Here is a 20,663-nt window from a genome sequence, read left to right on the forward strand (position 1 = left end):
GCAAATAATTTGAATCAGTTCGGGAGTTCGTAGCGGGATCGCGAATCGAGTCATCTGACTCTAGTTTGGGAGTTGGAGCGGGATCGCGAATCATTTGAGTCAATTTGGGGATCGCGAATCATTTGAATCAGTTCGGGAGTTCGTAGCGGGATCGCGAATCATTTGAGTCATCTGACTCCAGTTTGGGAGTTGGAGCGGGTTCGCGAATCATTTGAGTAAATTTGGGGATCGCGAATCATTTGAGTCAGTTCGGTAGTTCGGAGCGGGATCGCGAATCATTTGAGTCAATTTGGGGAACGCAAATAATTTGAATCAGTTCGGGAGTTCGTAGCGGGATCGCGAATCGAGTCATCTGACTCTAGTTTGGGAGTTGGAGCGGGATCGCGAATCATTTGAGTCAATTTGGGGATCGCGAATCATTTGAATCAGTTTGGGGTTCGCAAATCATAGCTGTATATGGATAGGCATTTTTAACTAATTTAGTAGCTAGTTATAATTACGTTTTCCACGCTTGTTTAGGTGTGAAATGTGAACTCGTATTTTTCATTTAATGATGTGCCTTTTAACAGTATCAAGTATATTAAAAAAATAAACAAATCATGCCTAAAAAGTGCGAGCATCTAGGCTAATGTAAAGTTACATGATGATGTCATACTAGTGCGCGTGTGCATTTTGAGTGCGTTCTTTCACTGCATTATTCGGTGTATTCAAATGAATTTATGAATGCATGTCAATGATCACAAAATTCAAGATATGAACCCTTTGTGCCAAAAGGGTTCTTTCTTGTCATTATAGAACCTTTTTAGCATGAAAGGTTCTTTGTAGTTGAGTAAAGAACCCTATGGTTCTATATAGAACCCCAATGACCCCTTTCTTCTAACAGTTTGTTAAATGCATTTACAATTCCTTTAGAAAAACTATTTTTACTGATTGATTCATTTGTTTCGTGCTCCATAGAATGAGCTTCTAAAATGATTTCAGAGATAAAAGATACCTACTCAGTTGGTGACGGAGTACAACATTGAATTAATAAATTAATAGTTATTACACATTAATTTAAAATACTAGGCCTACTTCTAATTATATTCTTATATTCTATATTCTGTCTTCTGTCTAAAAATGAAATCATATATTTTTTTTAATTTTAAATTAAAACGGGGGAAAATGACCAAAAAACAATTTATAATATATTGCAAAATAAACTTAAAGTAGTTTCTAAAACATTTAGCTAATAAAACTTACAAAAGTGAATTTAATAGTGCTGTCAAATTGATTGTGATACATATTTATATATTTGATTTATATAACACATATAAATTGCATGCATTTATTATATATACATTTATTTATGTGTATTTATATACACATCATAATCAATCTTTTTTAGCAGCATTAGAATTAAATCATTAAAATTTTAATTAATATTTCTGAAACAAAACAATCAAAATAAAACACTCAAAGTGAAATAAAAATTTAAATATTTTAACAAATCAAAATAATACTAAATTAAATAAATGTTTTATTATAATAATTTCTAATAATATAGAACAATTACTAAAAATGTATTAAATCATGAATGTAAATGTAAAATTAAAATAAAATAAAACGTCAATAAAGAAAGTCCTTCACTGTTTCTGTTGGGCACATCTGTCTGTCTCTCGTCTCTCTGTCCTCAAGCGTCTCTGTGTCACTGATGATGATCGGGTTGTCATGCAGTCACACTAAAGGTCACAAGAAGCCAGGAGTACACAGATGAAATAACACGTGTGTGTGTGTGTGTGTGTGAACACGGAGTATTACAGTGTGATGGAGCATCACTGAACAAACAGCATCAGATGCACACACTACTGACTCCTCACCTGGACACTACTGAGGTTCATGACATGATGACATGCCAGAAATCAGGAAAATATTATTATTAAAATACAAAAAAAAAGAAAGAAAATTGTAAGTGGAACCCTGAATACTAAATCATAAAATATACAATTTTAAAATAAAATAAATATAAATAAGGTATACAATATAATGTTAAATTAAAATATTTTTTTAAAATATAAAATATATCTAAATAAATCACTTACTAAAATTTTTTTATAAAAAATTAAAAATGTTAATAAATATTTTAAAATGAAAACAAACTAAAAAACTAAAAACAATCAAAATAAAGTATATAATAAAACTTGTATCATAAAAATGTAAATAAATAATTTTGTATAAAAACAATTAAATGTTAATGTAAAATTAAAATAGTAAAAAAAAAAAACACAAATATACAAAATATACTTTTATCATATTTTTAATAATTAAAATAATTTAAAATGAAAAAAGTATTTTAAGTCATAAAAACATAAAATTACAACAATTTCTGAAAAACAATCAAAATAAAACTTAAAATGAATTAAATCATAAATGTGAGATTGAATCAAATATTCTTTTTTTAAACAATAAAAAAAATAAATAAATAAATAAATGATTCAAAATTTAAAATTAAAAGAAATTATAACAAACAAATTAATAAAAATAATAAATATATATTTAAATAAAACACTTAATAAAAAAATAATATCTGTTTACCTAAACACGTGAATGTGATGCTAAATTATTTTGAGGGTTGTGTGTGACGTTACACAACTTCACAAGAGTTTGAGCTCCGTTCATATGAAGTCTGCCTAATTTACCTGTAAATGCAAAACGCCGCTGTGAAGGAAGAACAAAGTGTTGTTTTCTACTGAACAAAGCGTGTGTGTAAAGATGTCAAATGAGCGGCGGCTTCGACAGAAGAGGTTTATTGCATCAATATCTTTATTTGTCCTTCTAAACAAAAGCACAATTCAGCAAAGCTACAACATACGAACGGCCAAACGAGAGCATTTCCATCTGAAACCAGGAGACGGGAGCACGAACAGACCTCCACGACATCGGGAGGGAACGCAGGTCTTGCATAGCTCAGATGTGATGGAGGTAAGGCACTTGACGAAGGTTTGAGTCGGGAATCTCCTCGTCTCTACGGGCAAGCAGGCAAAGGGTCCGAGGGAGTGTGAACACACGCACAAACACGCGTGCTTTTGGCATCATGCTGTCCAAACGCTTGTGCATCACCCCAGAGTTTCTCAAAAAACTGGAAAAAACCTTGTGCAATGGTTCTGGGCTCAAAGAAGGCAACGTGTTGAGCTGTTCTGTCTTTTGTTGAGGGACTGAAAAGGAAAAGAACGGTTTGAAACCAGAGCAGACAGAGGGAAAGAGAGAGAGAGAGAGAGAGAGACTCCACTGAATTGGCACTGGATTGGATCTGAAGGAAACGCAGCTCTTTCAGCCCAGCTGGTCTTCATACTGCTTACGGAAACAGTCTCCGGCCGGGAAGAAATCCCAGCATCGCTCCTGGTACATCTTCCACACGTACGACTCCTGCGGACACAGACACACACACACGTCACTCAACAATCGCCTGCTTCCATCAGGAGTGCATTAAAAACTTCGTCAAAATCAATTAAATCATAAAGTGCTAAATTTAAGTATTTCTTAAATAAAAACATTCAAATAAAAGACATTTACAAAATTTATTAATTCATTTTTTTATTAACATAATAAAATAACAATACAAATAAGACAAAAATAATTAAATCATGAAATCATTTTTTACAAAATAATTTTTTATAAAAATAAAAATTCAAATTCTCAAATTGTAACAAATTTTGAATTAAAATAATTTTTGAAAAACGAATGAAATAATAAAATGCCAAACACTTAAATCATAAAATATTAAAATTAAATAATAAAAAACAATCAAAATAAAACAAAAACAAATTAAATCATAAAATGTCAAATTAAAATATTTCTAAAAATAATTAAAAACAAAATGTAAATTATTAAATAATAAAAACTATTTAAAATTAAAATCATTTCTGAAAATCAATTAAAATAAATATTTCTGAAATAATTTAAATCATAAATAAATAAAGTAATAAAATGCTAAATTAAAAGTAATTATTATAAACATTTAAATTATTTTAAAATAAAGAAAATCAACACTAAAATAAAACATTTTATAAAAATGACTGTTTATATATAATATAATAAAATATTAGAATAAAAATACATAAATGTAAAATATTTTAAAAACATATACTCTATGTGTATGTATTTATATATACATAATACATACACACAGTACACACACATATATTATTTAAACAAAAACTTTTATTTTTGATGTGATTAATCGCGATTAATTGTTTGACAGCACTAATAATAATCATCACGATCATCTTCAGTGAACTTACCTGACCAGTGTGCTCGGTTTCATCCTTGTTGATCAGGTACATCAAGAAAAATCTGAAAAAAAAACAGAGATCAGAACTAAAACTACTAAACATTATTTCCGGTAATTGAAATAAAGTTGAAATAAAACACAACGTAAATACTAGATGAAAAACTTACGTTTATAAAAACTGAAATTAGAAAAATTACTAAGTACTAAAACGTCAAACTCAAACTGAAATAAAAGTAACACTTACAAGTAGCAAAAATCATCAAACAAAATCAAAAAAAAATTGTTATTATAAAATTAAAATGAAAACTGAAAATGATGCTAATTAAAACGATTAATAAATGCTTCAGTAGTATATAATTGAGCTGTAACATCTGCTGATATAATGCTGGTGTATTGTGAGGCGACACTCACAGGTAGTTGGCGAGGTTGTGCTCTTGTAACGTGTGAGTCTCGAAGCCGTGCGGCGTCGTGTCGAAATACTCGTTCCCGATTCCACAGATGAAGCATTTGGTCTGTGAGGAGAGAGAGAGCATGACTGATCTGAACACAAACGGACTGATGTGTGTGTGTGTGTGTGTGTGTGTGTGTACCTCCATGTCCTCTTTGACCTGCTCCTGCTGGTCTCTCAGCTCTCCAAACGCATCGATGATCAAACCTGAACACAAATCACTCCGACTCGTCAGTCAAACACTCAGTGCTAGATAAAGCTGCAGGAATAATAGGAACATCTGGGGAAATATAGTGCATTTACAGACACTGAATCATCAGATCCTCCTGTCTGGCCTCTCTTCACTGGACATCACACGGATTCTACTTTGCTAGTTTGAATCCTATCTTACTGATCGGTCTTATCAGGTTGGCTTGGGGAGGTGAGGTATCTAAATCACATCAACTGGACACAGGTGTTCCACAGGGTTCAGTTCTAGGACCGCTCCTCTTCTCCTTTTACTCCACATCACTGGGACCCATCATGATTTTCATTCATTTTATTTCAATTTTAGTACTTTAAATTAAACTTTTTTTTTTTAGGTAATGAAAATCTTAATTATTGGTTTTAATTTTAGATTGTTTGAGCTATAATGACCCTGCATGAGACGCATTAAAGCCCAGTAAATAAACGGACACACATATATCCTGAGGTACCTTGTATGATGGCCAGCAGGATCACAATGACGAAGAAGAAGAAGGTGATGTCGAACAGGATCCGGTAGAGTTCGTACGGGTCGCCCGCGGGGTCCTCAATCTCGTCACCGATCCCGCCGCCAGCACGGACGCCCACGTACATGTGGAACAGATAACACTGACACACACACACACACACACATGAACACACTCACAGTCTCTCTGAGATTCTATTATACGTAGGGCTCTCATGTAATTAAGATTTTTAAATATAATTAATTACATGATGTTATCTGCATATCAACTTGGTCTGACAAATTCCCTTCAAAAGATCGTTAAAAAGTCATTATTGTGTTAAATGAGGAAAAAAAATTAATTGATGTTACAAAAAGTGCCAGTAGGTGGCAGCAAGTCACTGAGCGAGTCATACTGAATCTTTCATGAAATGCTCAAATGGCTGATTCATTCATGAATGAATCAATTGACTGCCTTTATGAATGATTCACTGATTCATTGACTCACTTGAGTTGTTCAAACAACTGATTAAGGCAGAAATCAATCAATTGACTGTCTTTATGAACGAGTCACTGAATCGTTGACTCACTTGAATCATTCAAATAATTGATAAAGGCAAAAAAGAATAAATTGAATCTTGAATAAAATCTTGAATCTTGAAATTGACTGCCTTTATGAATGAGTCACTGAATCATTCACTCACTTGTATCGTTCAAAACGACTGATTAAGGCAGAAATTAATAAAACTAAATTCACTTTGAATTGACTGCCTTCATGAACGAGTCCTTGAATCATTGACTCACTTGAATCGTTCAAAAAACTGATTAATGCAGAAATGAATCAATAGACTGCCTTCGTGAATGAGTCACTGAATCACTGACTCGCTTGATCTAATTTCAAATCGTGGATTCATTTTGTAACGAATCATTGCCGTGTGTTGTTCAGACTCATAAGTTCTGCAATGATTTTAAAATGCAACTAGTTTCATTCGTGAAGTTGAGCATATTGTGATATTGCTGAACCGTAATAAGAGGGTGATTTATTTTTTGCCTCATATCTTGAATTTTCGGCTGCATTGAAAAGACTCCACACTGCAGACAGGTCTGGACGGGTGGCCGCGTTAAATGCCTTAAACATGGTATTTTTTCCTTAATTGCAACACATTAACGTGATTATATGGCACGAATCCGTCACTCACCGTCATCATGTCATCACACTTCATATCGGGCTCGTCCTCGTCAGCGCTCTTGTTATAAAACTTGCGGAAGAAGTTGAACGCTACGACGGTGTAGAGGTACACGACCACAGCGAGCAGCCCGACTGTAAGCACCAGCTGACACACACACACACACACACACACACACACAGTTTAACATGAATACGGTTCAACAGATCAAAATAAAGAAGATAAAACAACCTGGGAGCCACAGCGTTTGCAGTCAAACCTGTTTGCCGTTGTGTGTGACGGAGGACAGGATGGTCCTCAGTGTTTTGAAGCCCATGGCGATGTCCAGCAGATGAGCGGCGAAGAAGAAATTATTATAATGTCCCAGGATGGACATGGTGGTGTACCAGACCAGATACAGGAACGACTGCAATGACAGAACAGGAAGAAACCGACGCCACATCAGCAATCATGAAGGGCATCTGAAAAAAGCTCAGCACTGGATGCTCTGCAGTGAATGGGTGCCGTCAGAACGAGAGTCCAAACAGCTGATAAAAACATCACAACACTCCAGTCCATCAGTTAACATCTGGAGAAGACAAAAGCTAACAGTGCTTGATGTTGTGCAGATTTCTCTCCTGATTCAGTTCAGACCACGTGATTATATTTGAGTTAAAATCATCTTAATGCTGGATGTGTTTCAGGTTTTGTCTTCTCCAGATGTTCACTGATGGACTGGAGTGCTGTGGATTATTGTGATGTTTTTATCAGACTCTCATTCTGACGGCACCCATTACAGCTGAACTATTCCTGCAACCTGGTGAACAGTAATCACACTCACGTTATCAGTGAACACGACGCCCATCTTCCACACGTGATACTTGGTGTCAATGGAGCTCAACCTGAAGAACAGTCAGAGTCACTCTTACAGAAGATCAATCAACAGCTACAAACAAAAGACTTCCACGGTGGTTCTCAATCAGGTCCTGGGGCTCAGAAAACCTCCAAGTGGTGTAAAATGATTTAAAATAAGATGTAAAAGCTATATAATATATAAAAATATATATATATACACACACACACACATATATATATATATATATATATATATATATATATATATTTTTTTTTGCTAAATCAGCTAAAAAAAATTCCTTTTTATTTAGGAACTATGGAAACCCTGGAATTTTAAAAGTAGTAAAATAAAATAAAATTAAATTAAATAATAATAATAATAAAAAAAAACCCTAAATAAAATAAAAATGGCAAAATATATTCAACAAAATAAAAATAAATAAATACAAATTTGTCATAAAAATTTATATAATATAAATTTACTTAAAGTAAAAAAAAAAAAAAAAAAAAAAAAAAAAAAATATATATATATATATATATATATATATATATATATACATATATATATTTTATAAATAAATAAATAAATATATATATATATATATATATATATATATATATATGTGTGTGTGTATTGGAATTCGCTAATTAAGTATATCATTTTATGTTTTTAAATGTTTTAAATTCATTTACATAGTTTTTTATATATCATTTTCAAAGTTTTTAAATTGCTTGTTTTATTTTCATGATTATTTTACTTTCTTTTATGTAAAGCACTTTGAATTACCATTGTGTATGAAATGTGCTATAAAAATAAACTTGCCTTGAATAAATAAAATAAAATAAAATACCCCCCCCCCCCCAAAAAAGGCTATATATATATATATATAAAGTATCATAAAAATTCCGAAAAAAAAAAAAAAACTGTTCTTGAAACTTTTGGAATCAGATAATTAAGTATATAATCACTTCATGCATCCCCAAATTGTAAGTCGCTTTGGATAAAAGCGTTTGCAAAATGACTAAATGTAAAATTTAATTATTTTCATCTATTAACAGTCCAAGTTTCTGTAAATAAAGCAGCTTGTTCATGCTGACTGCTGGTTATGATTGAGAAAGAACAGCAGATCTGATCCTATCACAGATGATGTAGTTTACACAATCAGTCAGACATGCAGTAATAATGAGCACGAGAGCGTGATGTGGTTCCTGACCAGGACAGCAGCGAGGCGTCTTTAATGACCGTCTCTTCGGTGGGATTGAAGTCTAAAGCACTTTTGTCCAAACCCAGCAGCTCCGCGATCCGCTCGGCTCCGTACAGATTGCCGTACTTATTAATAACCTTCAGCGCAAACACAACATCATCAATATAACCATCACATGAACCACTCAGATACTGTAGGCTTCTTTTTCTTCATGCATATTAATAATACAGGTTCATTCATGAAGACAAATACAGTGTCCTGCACATCCTCTATCCTTCTTCACACTTACCTTCCGTTTGACAAACTTGTCCCAGTAGTTGTTGGGGAACGACCTGCGTGAGACACAGAAACACACCGTCACATATCAGACAATGCAGATGTCATTTTCTGTGCATCATGAAGATTCATTTAACTTAAGCATGCACTGAATGAACTGGAGCTGTGATGTCAAACGAGAGACTCACGGCGTGTTGATGACGAGTCTGTCCCACTGGCCTTTAATATCATCATCAGACGGCTGCTCGGTGATGTAGAGCCCATCGAACTCCAGCTTGCGTGCGATCTCCTTCTCACGCTTGAACACCACCAGCGGCACCTGAGCGGAGAAGAAGAGGGTTAGCTGCGCTGACGAACTCTTCCCAAACACATCGCTCGTGTGTGATCAGCACCTTCAGATAGTAATATCCCAGCACACAGAGGAAGGAGATGACGGTGTGCATGACGGCCAGGAAGCGCAGGGTCGGAGCCATGTAACCCGTGCTCTCCTGAAGAACAAAATACTCCAGCGCAGCTTCATCATCCTCGTCCTCTCGCCGCGTCCACGGGTCCAGATCATCAGAGTCCTCACCGGTCACCTGCACACACACACACACACACACACACACACACACGCACGAATGCACGCACGCACACGCACACACATGCACAAACACACACATGTGCACACACGCACGCACACACACACACACACACAAAAACAACAATGCAAATTAAAATCAAATCAATTCAACAAAGCAATGTTTTTTTTAAATTCATGATTTATAATTTTTTGATACAGGTGGGAAGAGAAAAAAACTAAATAATAAAAATAATAATCATAATAATAATAAACAGATAAAAAGCAAGATGATAAATATTTGAATAAAAATATGAATTTGAAATGTATGCATAATTATAAAAAAAATTAATGATACAAAATAACAATTCAGAAAAAGGGAAGTAATTATATATATATATATATATATATATATATATATATATATATATATATATATATATATATATATATATATATATATTTTTTTTTTTTATTCTCTTCACTCTGGAACATTTCCCTCAGCATTCAAGCAGGCTCGGGTAAGCCCACTGCTGAAGAAACCATCTCTAAATCCAGCGCTTCTTGAAAACTACAGACTGGTATCCCTTCTTCCATTCATTGCAAAGACACTTGAGCGAGCTGTGTTCAATCAGCTTTCTATGTTCCTTGTACAGAACAACCTCCTGGACAGCAACCAATCTGGCTTCAAAAGTGGCCACTCAACTGAGACTGCTCTGCTCTCGGTTACTGAAGCCCTGCGACTAGCAAGAGCAGCTTCAAAATCCTCTGTACTCCTCTTACTGGACCTGTCTGCTGCTTCTGACACTGTTAATCACCAGATTCTCCTGTCCACCCTCAGAAAGATGGGGATCTCTGGAACTGCTCTCCTGTGGGTTAAGTCCTACCTCTCTGACAGATCCTTCAGTGTGTCTTGGAGGAGTGAGGTTTCTAAGTCACACCACCTTGCTACTGGAGTTCCTCAGGGCTCAGTACTTGGACCACTTCTCTTCTCCATCTACATGACGTCATTAGAATGACCATCACCTTCAGCTTAACCTTACGAAGACAGAACTCCTGGTGATTCCAGCTACCCCATTGCTTCATCACAATTTCTCTATACAGCTGGGTACATCAACCATTACTCCTTCGAGAACAGCAGGCTCTTCCTGCATGTACTGTCAAGCCTCTGCAATTGATCCAGAATGCAGCAGCGAGGGTTGTCTTCAATGAGCCAAAAAAAGCTCACGTTACTCCCCTCCTCATCAGGTTACACTGGCTTCCAGTAACTGCGTACATCAAATTCAAGGTACTGATGCTTGCCTACAAGACAACCACTGGCACGGCACCAACTTACCTAAACTCACTGGTTAAATCTTATGTGCCCTCCAGAAGTTTGCGCTCTGCAAGTGACTGATGCCTTGTGGTGCCATCCCAAAGAAATTCAAAATCACTCTCACCGACCTTTTCCTGGACTGTGCCCAGCTGGTGGAATGACCTCCCAATCTCAATTCGTACAGCTGAGTCTTTACTCATTTTCAAGAAACATCTAAAAACTCATCTTTTACGCCTGCACTTAACCAACTAATACTAGCACTTTTCATTTTCTTGTCTTTTCTTTCATATTCTTGGGGAAAAAAAACTGGCTATGCGTTCTATACTAGACTAACTGAGACCTGTCATGGCACTTGTATTCTGTTGTTGTTCTCTTGTTGACCTGACAGCTTCTATTGTTCTCATTTGTAAGTCACTTTGGATAAACCGTCTGCTAAATGATTAAATGTAATGTAAATGTAAAATTAATTTCAATTAAATTAATTAAAAATAAATACACAAATACATGTAAGCTCATATTTTTATTTATGATTATGTATAATTTTTTTTATAAATACAGGGTTTGTTTAATTATTATTAAACAAAATAAAGAGGTTTTTAAGGTTCACCTTGTAGAAAAGCAGGATGAAGTTGATGGCAAACGCCACAAACAGAGCCAGGAATCGCAGGTTGTAGAAGTTTCTGGCCAGATAATTCTGAAAACAGAGTTATATTTAGTGTTCGAGTGACTGTGGGATCAGAGGACAGAATCTCTTCAGTCTGACGAACAGAAAAACACATCATTTACACGCTGTGTCACACTTCAGGAAGAGGAACAAGAACCTGCAAGACCCCTCAGAGACCGAAGCTCCTCATCCAGCAGTGTTCAGACAAAATGCTCCGCAAATAACTGTGAGCCTGTCTTCATGGAATTACTCATGAGTCTTGATGTAAGGATATATAAAGTAGTGATCTTTGACGTTCCTCACCAGGGTTTTGGTCTGATGGACGTCTAGACTGGCTAAGAACGCCGCCATGAAGGCCTCGGCCTGCTCCTTCCTCTGGCCGCGTCTCTTCTTCTGCGGCTTCTTCTCTTCGTCTGTCAGCGAGTCTGACACACTCTCCTCTCTACCCTTGTCCTGGTCTTTCTTCTCTCTGTCCTCAACACTGCGGACATGAACACACACACACACACACACTACTGTGAGCGCTGATCTACAACAAACACTTCACACACACACACACACACACACTTACTCTGCCTTCTCCGACTCTGATTTGGTCTCTGATTCATCAGTCTGTTTACTGGCGGCTTCCTGCACAGAAACACACCAGATTCATCAATAAACTGAACTTTATGTGTATTGTCTTTTTAAGCAGTGTGCAACGTTCAGTAACAATGTTTCTCCAAGTTTCCAAGTCTCTTCTGCTTGAAAAAACTGTGAAATGTTTTTCCTATTTAAATCATCTGTTTTCTGTGTGAATCTGTGTTAAAGTGTAATGTATTTCTGTGATGCACATCTGTATTTTCAGCATCATTCCTCCAGTCTTCAGAGTCACATGATCTTCAGAAATCATGAAAAATATGATGATTTACTGCTCAAGAAACATTTCTGATTATTATCAATGCTGAACACAGTATTTTTGTGGAAACTGATACACTACCATTCATTTTTTTTTTATAAATAATAATAATAATAATAATAATTTAACTTTCTATACATCTGCGAATACTGAAAAATAAAATGTATTACAGTTTTCACAGCAATTTTCAACAATATATACAACAAAAATAAATTAAAAGCTTGTGATGTTTTTTTAATTATTTCATGATTTATTTACAGTATTTAAAAAAAAAATCTTCATACATACAGGGTGGGAAAGAAAAACTATTAATTACTAAATAAATAAAAAAAAACTGACAAAAGGGAGGTAATAATTAAAAAAATTAAATAATAATAATTTTATGTTTTTTGTTATTTATGTTTTATTGATAGGTTTTTGCTATAAAGGGTGAAAAAAGACTAAATAATAAAAGTCAGAAGGTAAGCAATGATGAATTACATTTCTTGAGCAGTAAATCCTCATATTATTCTGATTTCTGAAGATCATGTGACACTGAAGACTGGAGGAATGATGCTGAAAATACAGCGGAGCATCACAGAAATAAATTACACTTTAACACAGATTCACACAGATGTTTTAGATTGGAAAAATATATCACATTTTATGTGATCTTTTTGAATAAATGAGTGCACCCTCTGTGACTGAGGCTGTGAACACACACCTGAGCTTTCTTCTGATGGACGGCGCTGGCTAAAGACGGAGTGTCCACTCCGATCACCTCGGACACGTCTCCCAGCCCCGGCTCCATGCCATGCTTGCCTCCTTCCCTCCTGGGCTGCATGTACATCAGCTCCGTCATGAGCTCCATCTCCGCCTGGTCTCCCGCCGTCATGCGCCCCAGCTCCGCCACCGACGACACGTCACAGTACTCCAGCTTCTCCAGCTCCAGAACGTCTCCGTGGATCCCGAACTGCGTGGGATCCGGCATGTTCCCCAGAATGTCCGTCACCTTCATGTTCTTGGCTCCTTCTACGAGACCGCCGCCGAACAGCGTGGACCACAGGATGTGGAAGAAGCCCCAGACCAGGCTGTAGAGGAAGCGGAACATGCCAGTGAAGATCATCCAGAAGAAGAAGAAGAATCCTCGGATCATCTCGCGGACGCTCATCTTCCTCAGCTTGCGATACTGTCTCCTCATGCTCCTGAAGGTCAGCAGCTGCCGCAGGTTGGACAGACTCTTCCTCATGGAGACGCAGGCCAGAGCGAACGCTGAGGAAGACTCCTGTGCGGCATCTTCATCGTCCTCGTCTAGATCCACGCTCCGAGCATCATCTTCATCATCGACCTCCTCTTGTCTCTCAGCAGCGTCCGGCTCGGAGATCAGAGATGCTAGCTGCATCTCGAAGATGGTGTCCTCGCAGAAGTTCACGAACAGCTCCATCTTCTCCGATTCTCCGCCCTTGTTGACGACATCGAAGATAAACTGCCGCTTGGACTCTTTGACCTGCGGATTTAATTGCAATATTCAGTAATGCCCAGACACTATCAGATGAGAATAGAACTTGAACTAAATTGAACTTAATAATTAATCTAGAGCTGCTTTACAGCTGGAATTGAACTTGGTTTTATAATGAATTACTTTTGCAAGGTTAGCATTTAAGTGAACTGAGTCAATAATGACCTGAATCAACAATTAATTGAATTGAACTTAAAATTACAATTTAATTTACGCATTTAGCAGACGCTTTTATCCATGCATTCAGGCTATCAATCTTTACCTATAAATAAATAATAATAATACTTAATAATTGATGAATTTTGCAACATTGACACTGTTATCGAACACAACTGAATTGAATAATTTGATCAATCTTGTGGAGTTTTCTAGACTAGTTCCGTCATCTGTAGAGTTGTTTTCATAGCTGAACTGAATTTGTTTCATAATTCATGACAGTTGTATAGAACTGTATAGAATGTTTTTTATGACTGTTGAATTTTGCAACTTTGACAAACTAACAATTTAATTGAATAAATGCTGAATTTAACTTTTTTCTTTAATTAATTTTGCAACATCGTTATTGAAGTGAACGGAATCAACACTGGACTGGATTGATCAGAATATTTACACGATTGACTTCTGTTTAATTAAAATTGAAAATGTATTTAATAATTGACGAATTTTGTGACACTGATACTGTAAATAAACTGAATTGAACCAACATTTAACTGAACTGAATAATAATAATTTCACTATTGTCTTTTGTAAAGTTTTTTCTTTTTAATTAATCCATCGTTTTCATAATTTATGAATTTTATAGCATTGACACTGCTACTAAACAAATTAATTGAACTAAATCAACACTGAACTGAACTTGTTTCAAAATTGATTAATTTTGCAACATTTACATTTTTTTGAACCAACTTGAATGTTTCGTAATTGACGATTTTTGCAACTTTGACAGTTAATAAACTAAACTGAATCAACTATGAACTGAATTAAATAAATGTAAAACTGAACGTTTCATAATTGATGAATTTAGCAACATTGACACTGTTGATCAGAACTGAATCAATACTGATCAAAATTGATGAATATGATACAGAGTCGTATTAGAGCTGAATTGAATTTATCATTTCATAATTGATGAATTTGACAACAATTTTCTTCATAATTTTGCAACTGACAGTAACTGAAAACTGAATTCAATCAACGCTGAATTGAACTTGTTTCTTAATCTTGCGACACTGATTTTTTTGGTGAATTGAATTTGTTGTTTCAACTAATGAATTTTACCATTATTGAACTATGAAAAACTATGAAAAACAGTTATTAAACTAAATTGAATCAACACTGAACTGAATTGATCTGTATACTGACTATTGTCTTCTTCAGAGTTGCTTTTCAGCTGAAATTAAATGTTTGCGACATCAATGCTATTATTCAATTGAATTTGTTTCATAATTGATTAATTTTACAATCTTAAATTGTTTTTATTGCCTGTTTATCACTGTTAAGCTGCTTTGAATCAATCTGCATTGTAGAAATAAATGCGACTGGTCTTGACCTGCGGTTTCTCCCACTGCGTTCGGCTGGACTCGCTAATCTCGAAGTAAACCCTCTCGATTCTCTTGCCGCCGCCCATGATCTCGATGCGGCCCAGGTAGGGCTCGAAGTAGTTCACAACGCTCTCGGCCAGGTTCAGGAAGGTGGACAGTCGGGAATCGTGAGGCATGTGCTCCGACAGATTGGTGAGAAGAACCGCCACGTTGAAGCCGATGTCTTTGGCGGGTTCGTGGAAGCGATTGACGAACTCTTCGTAGTTGAACATGTCGTTCTCGTCGGCCTCGGCGCAGGACAGCAGGAACTCGATCTCGGACTGAGAGTACTGCTTCTGGTTCTCCATGGACTTCTGGAACTCCTTCTTGGAGATGACGCCTTTACGGTCGGGGTCATGCTCCTTGAAGTTCTCCGAGGTTGTTAGATCTTTCAGCTTGAGGAACATGTCGAAGAACTTGAGAATCATCTCCACGTTGCTGGAGGACTCCACAAGAGTGTCCACCATCTGCTTGCCGATGGTCCCATTCACCACATTTCCTGCAGGAGAACATTGGAGTTTGATCCAGGATTCGTTGTGATTTATGTGTGTCGTTAGGTAATGACCGATCACCCAGAAATGCAAAATCTGTCATCATTTACTCAGCCTTAAATTGTTCCAAACCTGAATGAATTTCTTATGTTGGACACAAAAGAAGATATTTTGAAGAATGTTGGTTATCAAACTGTTGTTGGTCCCTATTGACTTTTTTAGAAAGTCTATGGAAGTCAATGACTACCGACAACTGTTTGGTTACCAACATTCTTCAAAATATCTTATTTTGTGTTCAGCAGGTTTGGAGCAATCTGAGGCAGAGTAAACGACAGAATTTGCATTTGTTATGGTGAACTGTTCCTTTTATTTTTGTTAACTATGGAGAAAAATATTTCTTTAAGACTTTTTTTGACAAAGATTATATAAAGAGTCCGTAACAAAGCATGTGTGTGAGTCACCAATTTCTTCATTTGTGCTTATTGGTGAAAATGCTATTCTATAAGATTATTTTTTTATATATAAAATAAAAGAAACACAATTTTGCCAATGCAATGTTTCTTATTTTCATTTAGTTTAACTAACATAACTAAAACTGAAATAGAATTAATAAAAACTATAGACATATAAAAAAGACAAAACAATCAAGATTTAATCAACCTTGAATCGAATTAATCTGAATTATGATACTATTGACTTCTGTCAGATGACAACAATCATAATCAATTGCAATTATAATTTGGGTTTTAATAATCAGTTTAACTGTTATGCAGCATGACTCAAATGTGGCTAAATCTTGACTAAATATGATTTCTAAACGATTATGAAACTAAACAGGAAGACTAAATTAACAAATTGAATGTTTGCGCAGCAGAACCTTCCAGCAGTGACAGCATCATGACTATCATGTCCTTCTGCAGATCCATCAGCTCCTTCAGCAGCTCGATCTGACTGGAGTCCTGTGAGGAATCAAGAGACAAGTTCATTAGCGTGAGGAAGGGATGGAGCATCAGAGAGTCGCTGTGATGGTCTGGATCATCTTTAATCTGCTAATGCACCATCAAACACCACCAGCTCAAGGTCTCGACCTCATCTCAGCATCGGTGATGGGACTCCAACAGCTGCAGCTGAGACATCTAGTGTTCGCAGACGCTACTACAGATCGACACTGACGGAAGTAAGAAAGAATAATGCACCTGTGACAGCTTCATCTGCATGTTGGCGAAGACGTGCAGAAATCCGACGACGGCATCCCAAAGTCTGCTGTGAGCCAAACTCTGCTGGTTCCCGATACACGGACCCTGAATGAGACACATGCAATGAAGACAGGAGGACTTCATATGACTGTTCTCAGGTTAATATTCATTATGACAATATGAAATGATTAACATCTTCACATTACCTGTATGTATTCAGTGAGTGAGTTGAAGATCTGTTTGGCTACAGCGAGAGCTTTGGAGAAATTCCGCTGACCTGCCTCGTCCATCACGTCTTTACCAGAGTAATACCAGTAAAAATCACTGATTGACTCCTGCAAAACTCAGAACAACATCAGTGTTTACCCAGAGTACAAGATTAATAATACAGAACAACATTAACATGCTATGCAGTTATGGTGTTTTTAGAAGTTACTAGGGCATTGTTATGCAGTTGTTATCGAGTGGTTACTAAAGTGTTGGTATGTGGTTACAGTGTTTTGAGTGGTTACTAGTGTGTTGCTATGTTGTTTCAAATGGTTACTAGGGAGTTGCTATGCAGTTATGGTGTTTTTAGTAGTTACTAGGGCATTGTTATGCAGTTGTTATCGAGTGGTTACTAAAGTGTTGGTATGTGGTTACAGTGTTTTGAGTGGTTACTAGTGTGTTGCTATGTTGTTTCAAATGGTTACTAGGGAGTTGCTATGCAGTTATGGTGTTTTCAGTAGTTACTAGGGTGTTGTCATGCAGTTATGTTGTTTCAAATAGTTACAGTGTTTTGATTGGTACTAAGGTGTTGCTATGCTGTTTCAAATGGTTACTAGGGCGTTGCTATGTGGCTACGATGATTTGAGTGGTTACTAAGGTGTTGCTATGCAGTTATTGTGTTTTCAGTAGTTACTAGGGCATGGTTATGCAGTTATTATCGAGTGGTTCCTAAAGTGTTGGTATGTGGTTACAGTGTTTTGAGTCGTTACTAGTGTGTTGCTATATTGTTTCAAATGGTTACTAGGATGTTGCTATGTGGTTACAATGCTTTGAGTGGTTACTAGGGAGTTGCTATGCAGTTATGGTGTTTTCAGTAGTTACTAGGGTGTTGTCATGCAGTTTTATTGTTTCAAATGGTTACAATGTTTTGAGTGGTTACTAGGGTGTTGCTATGCTGTTTCAAATGGTTACTAGGGCATTGCTATGTGGCTACGATGTTTTGAGTGGTTACTAGGGTGTTGCTATACAATTATGGTGTTTTCAGTCGTTACTAGGGCATTGTTATGCAGTTATGTTGTTTCAAGTGGTTAAAGTGTTTTGAGTGGTAACTAGGGTGTTGCTTTGTTTTTTAGAGTGGTTACTAGTGCGTTGCTATGTGTTTACGATGCTTTGAGTGGTTACTAGGGTGTTGTCATGCAGTTATGTTGTTTCAATTGGTTACAGTATTTTGAGTGGTTACTAGGGTGTTGCTATGCTGTTTCAAATAGTTACTAGGGTGTTGCTATGTGGCTACAAAGTTTTGAGTGGTTACTAGGGCGTTGCTAAGTTGTTATGGTGTTTTCTGTAGTTTATAGGTCGTTGTCATGCAGTTATGTTGTTTCAAATGGTTACAGTGTTTTGAGTGGTTACTAGGGTGTTGCTATGCTGTTTCAAATGGTTACTAGGGTGTTGCTATGTGGCTATGATGTTTTGAGTGGTTACTAGGGTGTTGCTAAGCAGTTATGGTGTTTTTAGTAGTTACTAGGTCGTTGTCATGCAGTTATGTTGTTTCAAATGGTTACAGTGTTTTGAGTGGTTACCCGGGCGTTGCTATGTGGTTACAGCGTATTGAGGGATTACTAGGTTGTTGCTATTTGGTTACAATGTTTGGACTGGTTACTATGGTGTTGCTATGTGGTTAATGTGCTTTGAGGGGTTACCTGGGTGATTAAATGTGGTTATGATGTTTTGAGTTGTGTGTTCGTGACTAGGAGGGAGAGAAAGAGAGAGAGATACAGACAGGTGTGTGTGTGTGTGTGTGTGTACCTGCAGTCTGAGCAGATAGTCCACTGTGCTGATGATTATATTGACTGTGGTAGTGTTTCCTGTCTGCGTCCTGAGAAAGTTCTGGAAGTCTGAAACACACTCAAGCGTCACTTGAGCAGAAGCTCACACACGTTTGTGTGTTTCAGATGATCTGTTATTCAGATTTCTTACCGTTATTGTGTCCCTCACACAGGAGCTGCAGGAACCTGAACAGATCTCTGGTGAACTCGTCATTCTGAAGAACTTTAGAGCCTTCAGGGAAACAGAGACACTTCAGATTCCTTCAAAGATCTGCTTTAACAGATCCACACTTCCACAGAGCTTCTGTCAGCTGGCCGTTCATCAGCATTCAGTGTTAATGGGTTAATTAACTCTTCTACCGTGACATGCTCTGATCCACCTGACATCTTATTTGAGGAGGTTGTCTGATCACGTTCTCCATCAGTATTTGACTACATCACATTGAGCTCAAGCAGAAGAACACAGACTGTAAATAAGGATCTTCTTACAATACATATATCTAAATATAAACTATGTGATCATGATTGGTGATTTATAAGATCCATTTTTGTTTAAGAACTTACCTTTTAAGCATATTAACAATTATGGTTTTCTGATGCCAGTTAATGGTCACATCACAAACAAGTAGACAAATAAAAGATTGAATCTTTATTTTGCATTTTATTATAAAAGTGTTCATTTAAAAATTAAAAAATAAACACCTACTAATAATTAAATAATATATGAATCATTTTTCATTTTAATTTAATTTTTTATTTAATTATTATTAGGTGTTTTTATTATTTAATTAAGATTTTTTATTTTTTATTATTTTTTATTATTATTAGCTTTTTTATTTGGATAGTTTTAATTAAAAAAATGTATTTTCATTTGTCTTTTTTAATTATTATTGGGTATTTTATCAAGATTTCTTTATTTTTAAATGACCCATTTAAATTGACATTTTTTAATTAGTAGGTGTTTTATTTTGATTGCTTTTTGCTATCATTTTTATGGATATTTTTAATTAATTGGTACGTGTTTTATTGCGATTTCCTTTATTTTAAAATGATTCATTTTAATTTAACATTTCTGTTTAATCATTAGTAGGTGTTTTTATTTTCACCGTTTTTATTTTTAAGCTATTCCTTTTAATTTGACATTTTACTACTTATTGGTAAGTGTTTCATTGTTTATTTCCTATTTAAAAAATATTAATATTAATTTAACTTAATTAGTTGGCAGTTTATTTTGATTATTTATTTGAAAATTATTTATTTTAATTATTCATTTTTAGTTTTTTTTTCATAATTAGCTTGTCGTCTACTCTGATCTAGAACAAAATCAGCGAAACATTGAAGGGTTTGATTCGTTAGTTGTGTGAATTTAGCATCATTTGCACAGAAAGCACTTATTAAGGACAGGAAGATGAGCGAGAAATAGAGAGAGAGAGAAACGGACAGAAAGCAGGGACCAGCAGACGTCAGTGGGGTTCACTTCCTGTCACATGACACATGCACTGCATTCAGACAGACGGACGG

At 35.8% G+C, this 20,663-nt stretch overlaps 1 protein-coding gene across 1 annotated transcript in view; it reads right to left on the reverse strand.

The window, feature by feature from the left end:
- Positions 1–2,549: 2,549 nt before the first annotated feature.
- Positions 2,550–20,663, reverse strand: part of LOC113086680 (ryanodine receptor 3-like) — a 31,387-nt gene continuing 13,273 nt past the window's right edge. The window contains exons 16-37 of the mRNA XM_026255479.1: positions 19,294–19,374; positions 19,123–19,211; positions 17,316–17,444; positions 17,110–17,214; positions 16,791–16,872; positions 15,392–15,921; positions 13,048–13,830; positions 12,018–12,076; positions 11,750–11,927; positions 11,390–11,476; positions 9,301–9,486; positions 9,097–9,227; positions 8,922–8,964; positions 8,642–8,769; positions 7,414–7,474; positions 6,853–6,999; positions 6,606–6,740; positions 5,414–5,570; positions 4,861–4,925; positions 4,682–4,782; positions 4,281–4,332; positions 2,550–3,405 (exon numbers count right to left, since the gene is read on the reverse strand). Of these exons, the coding sequence (XP_026111264.1) occupies positions 3,310–3,405; positions 4,281–4,332; positions 4,682–4,782; positions 4,861–4,925; positions 5,414–5,570; positions 6,606–6,740; positions 6,853–6,999; positions 7,414–7,474; positions 8,642–8,769; positions 8,922–8,964; positions 9,097–9,227; positions 9,301–9,486; positions 11,390–11,476; positions 11,750–11,927; positions 12,018–12,076; positions 13,048–13,830; positions 15,392–15,921; positions 16,791–16,872; positions 17,110–17,214; positions 17,316–17,444; positions 19,123–19,211; positions 19,294–19,374 (3,425 nt within the window). The 3' untranslated portion in view covers positions 2,550–3,309. The remainder of the gene's footprint in view (positions 3,406–4,280; positions 4,333–4,681; positions 4,783–4,860; positions 4,926–5,413; positions 5,571–6,605; positions 6,741–6,852; positions 7,000–7,413; positions 7,475–8,641; positions 8,770–8,921; positions 8,965–9,096; positions 9,228–9,300; positions 9,487–11,389; positions 11,477–11,749; positions 11,928–12,017; positions 12,077–13,047; positions 13,831–15,391; positions 15,922–16,790; positions 16,873–17,109; positions 17,215–17,315; positions 17,445–19,122; positions 19,212–19,293; positions 19,375–20,663) is intronic.

Source organism: Carassius auratus, unplaced genomic scaffold (genome assembly GCF_003368295.1).
Source record: "Carassius auratus strain Wakin unplaced genomic scaffold, ASM336829v1 scaf_tig00043814, whole genome shotgun sequence".
Classification (NCBI taxonomy): Eukaryota; Metazoa; Chordata; class Actinopteri; order Cypriniformes; family Cyprinidae; genus Carassius; species Carassius auratus.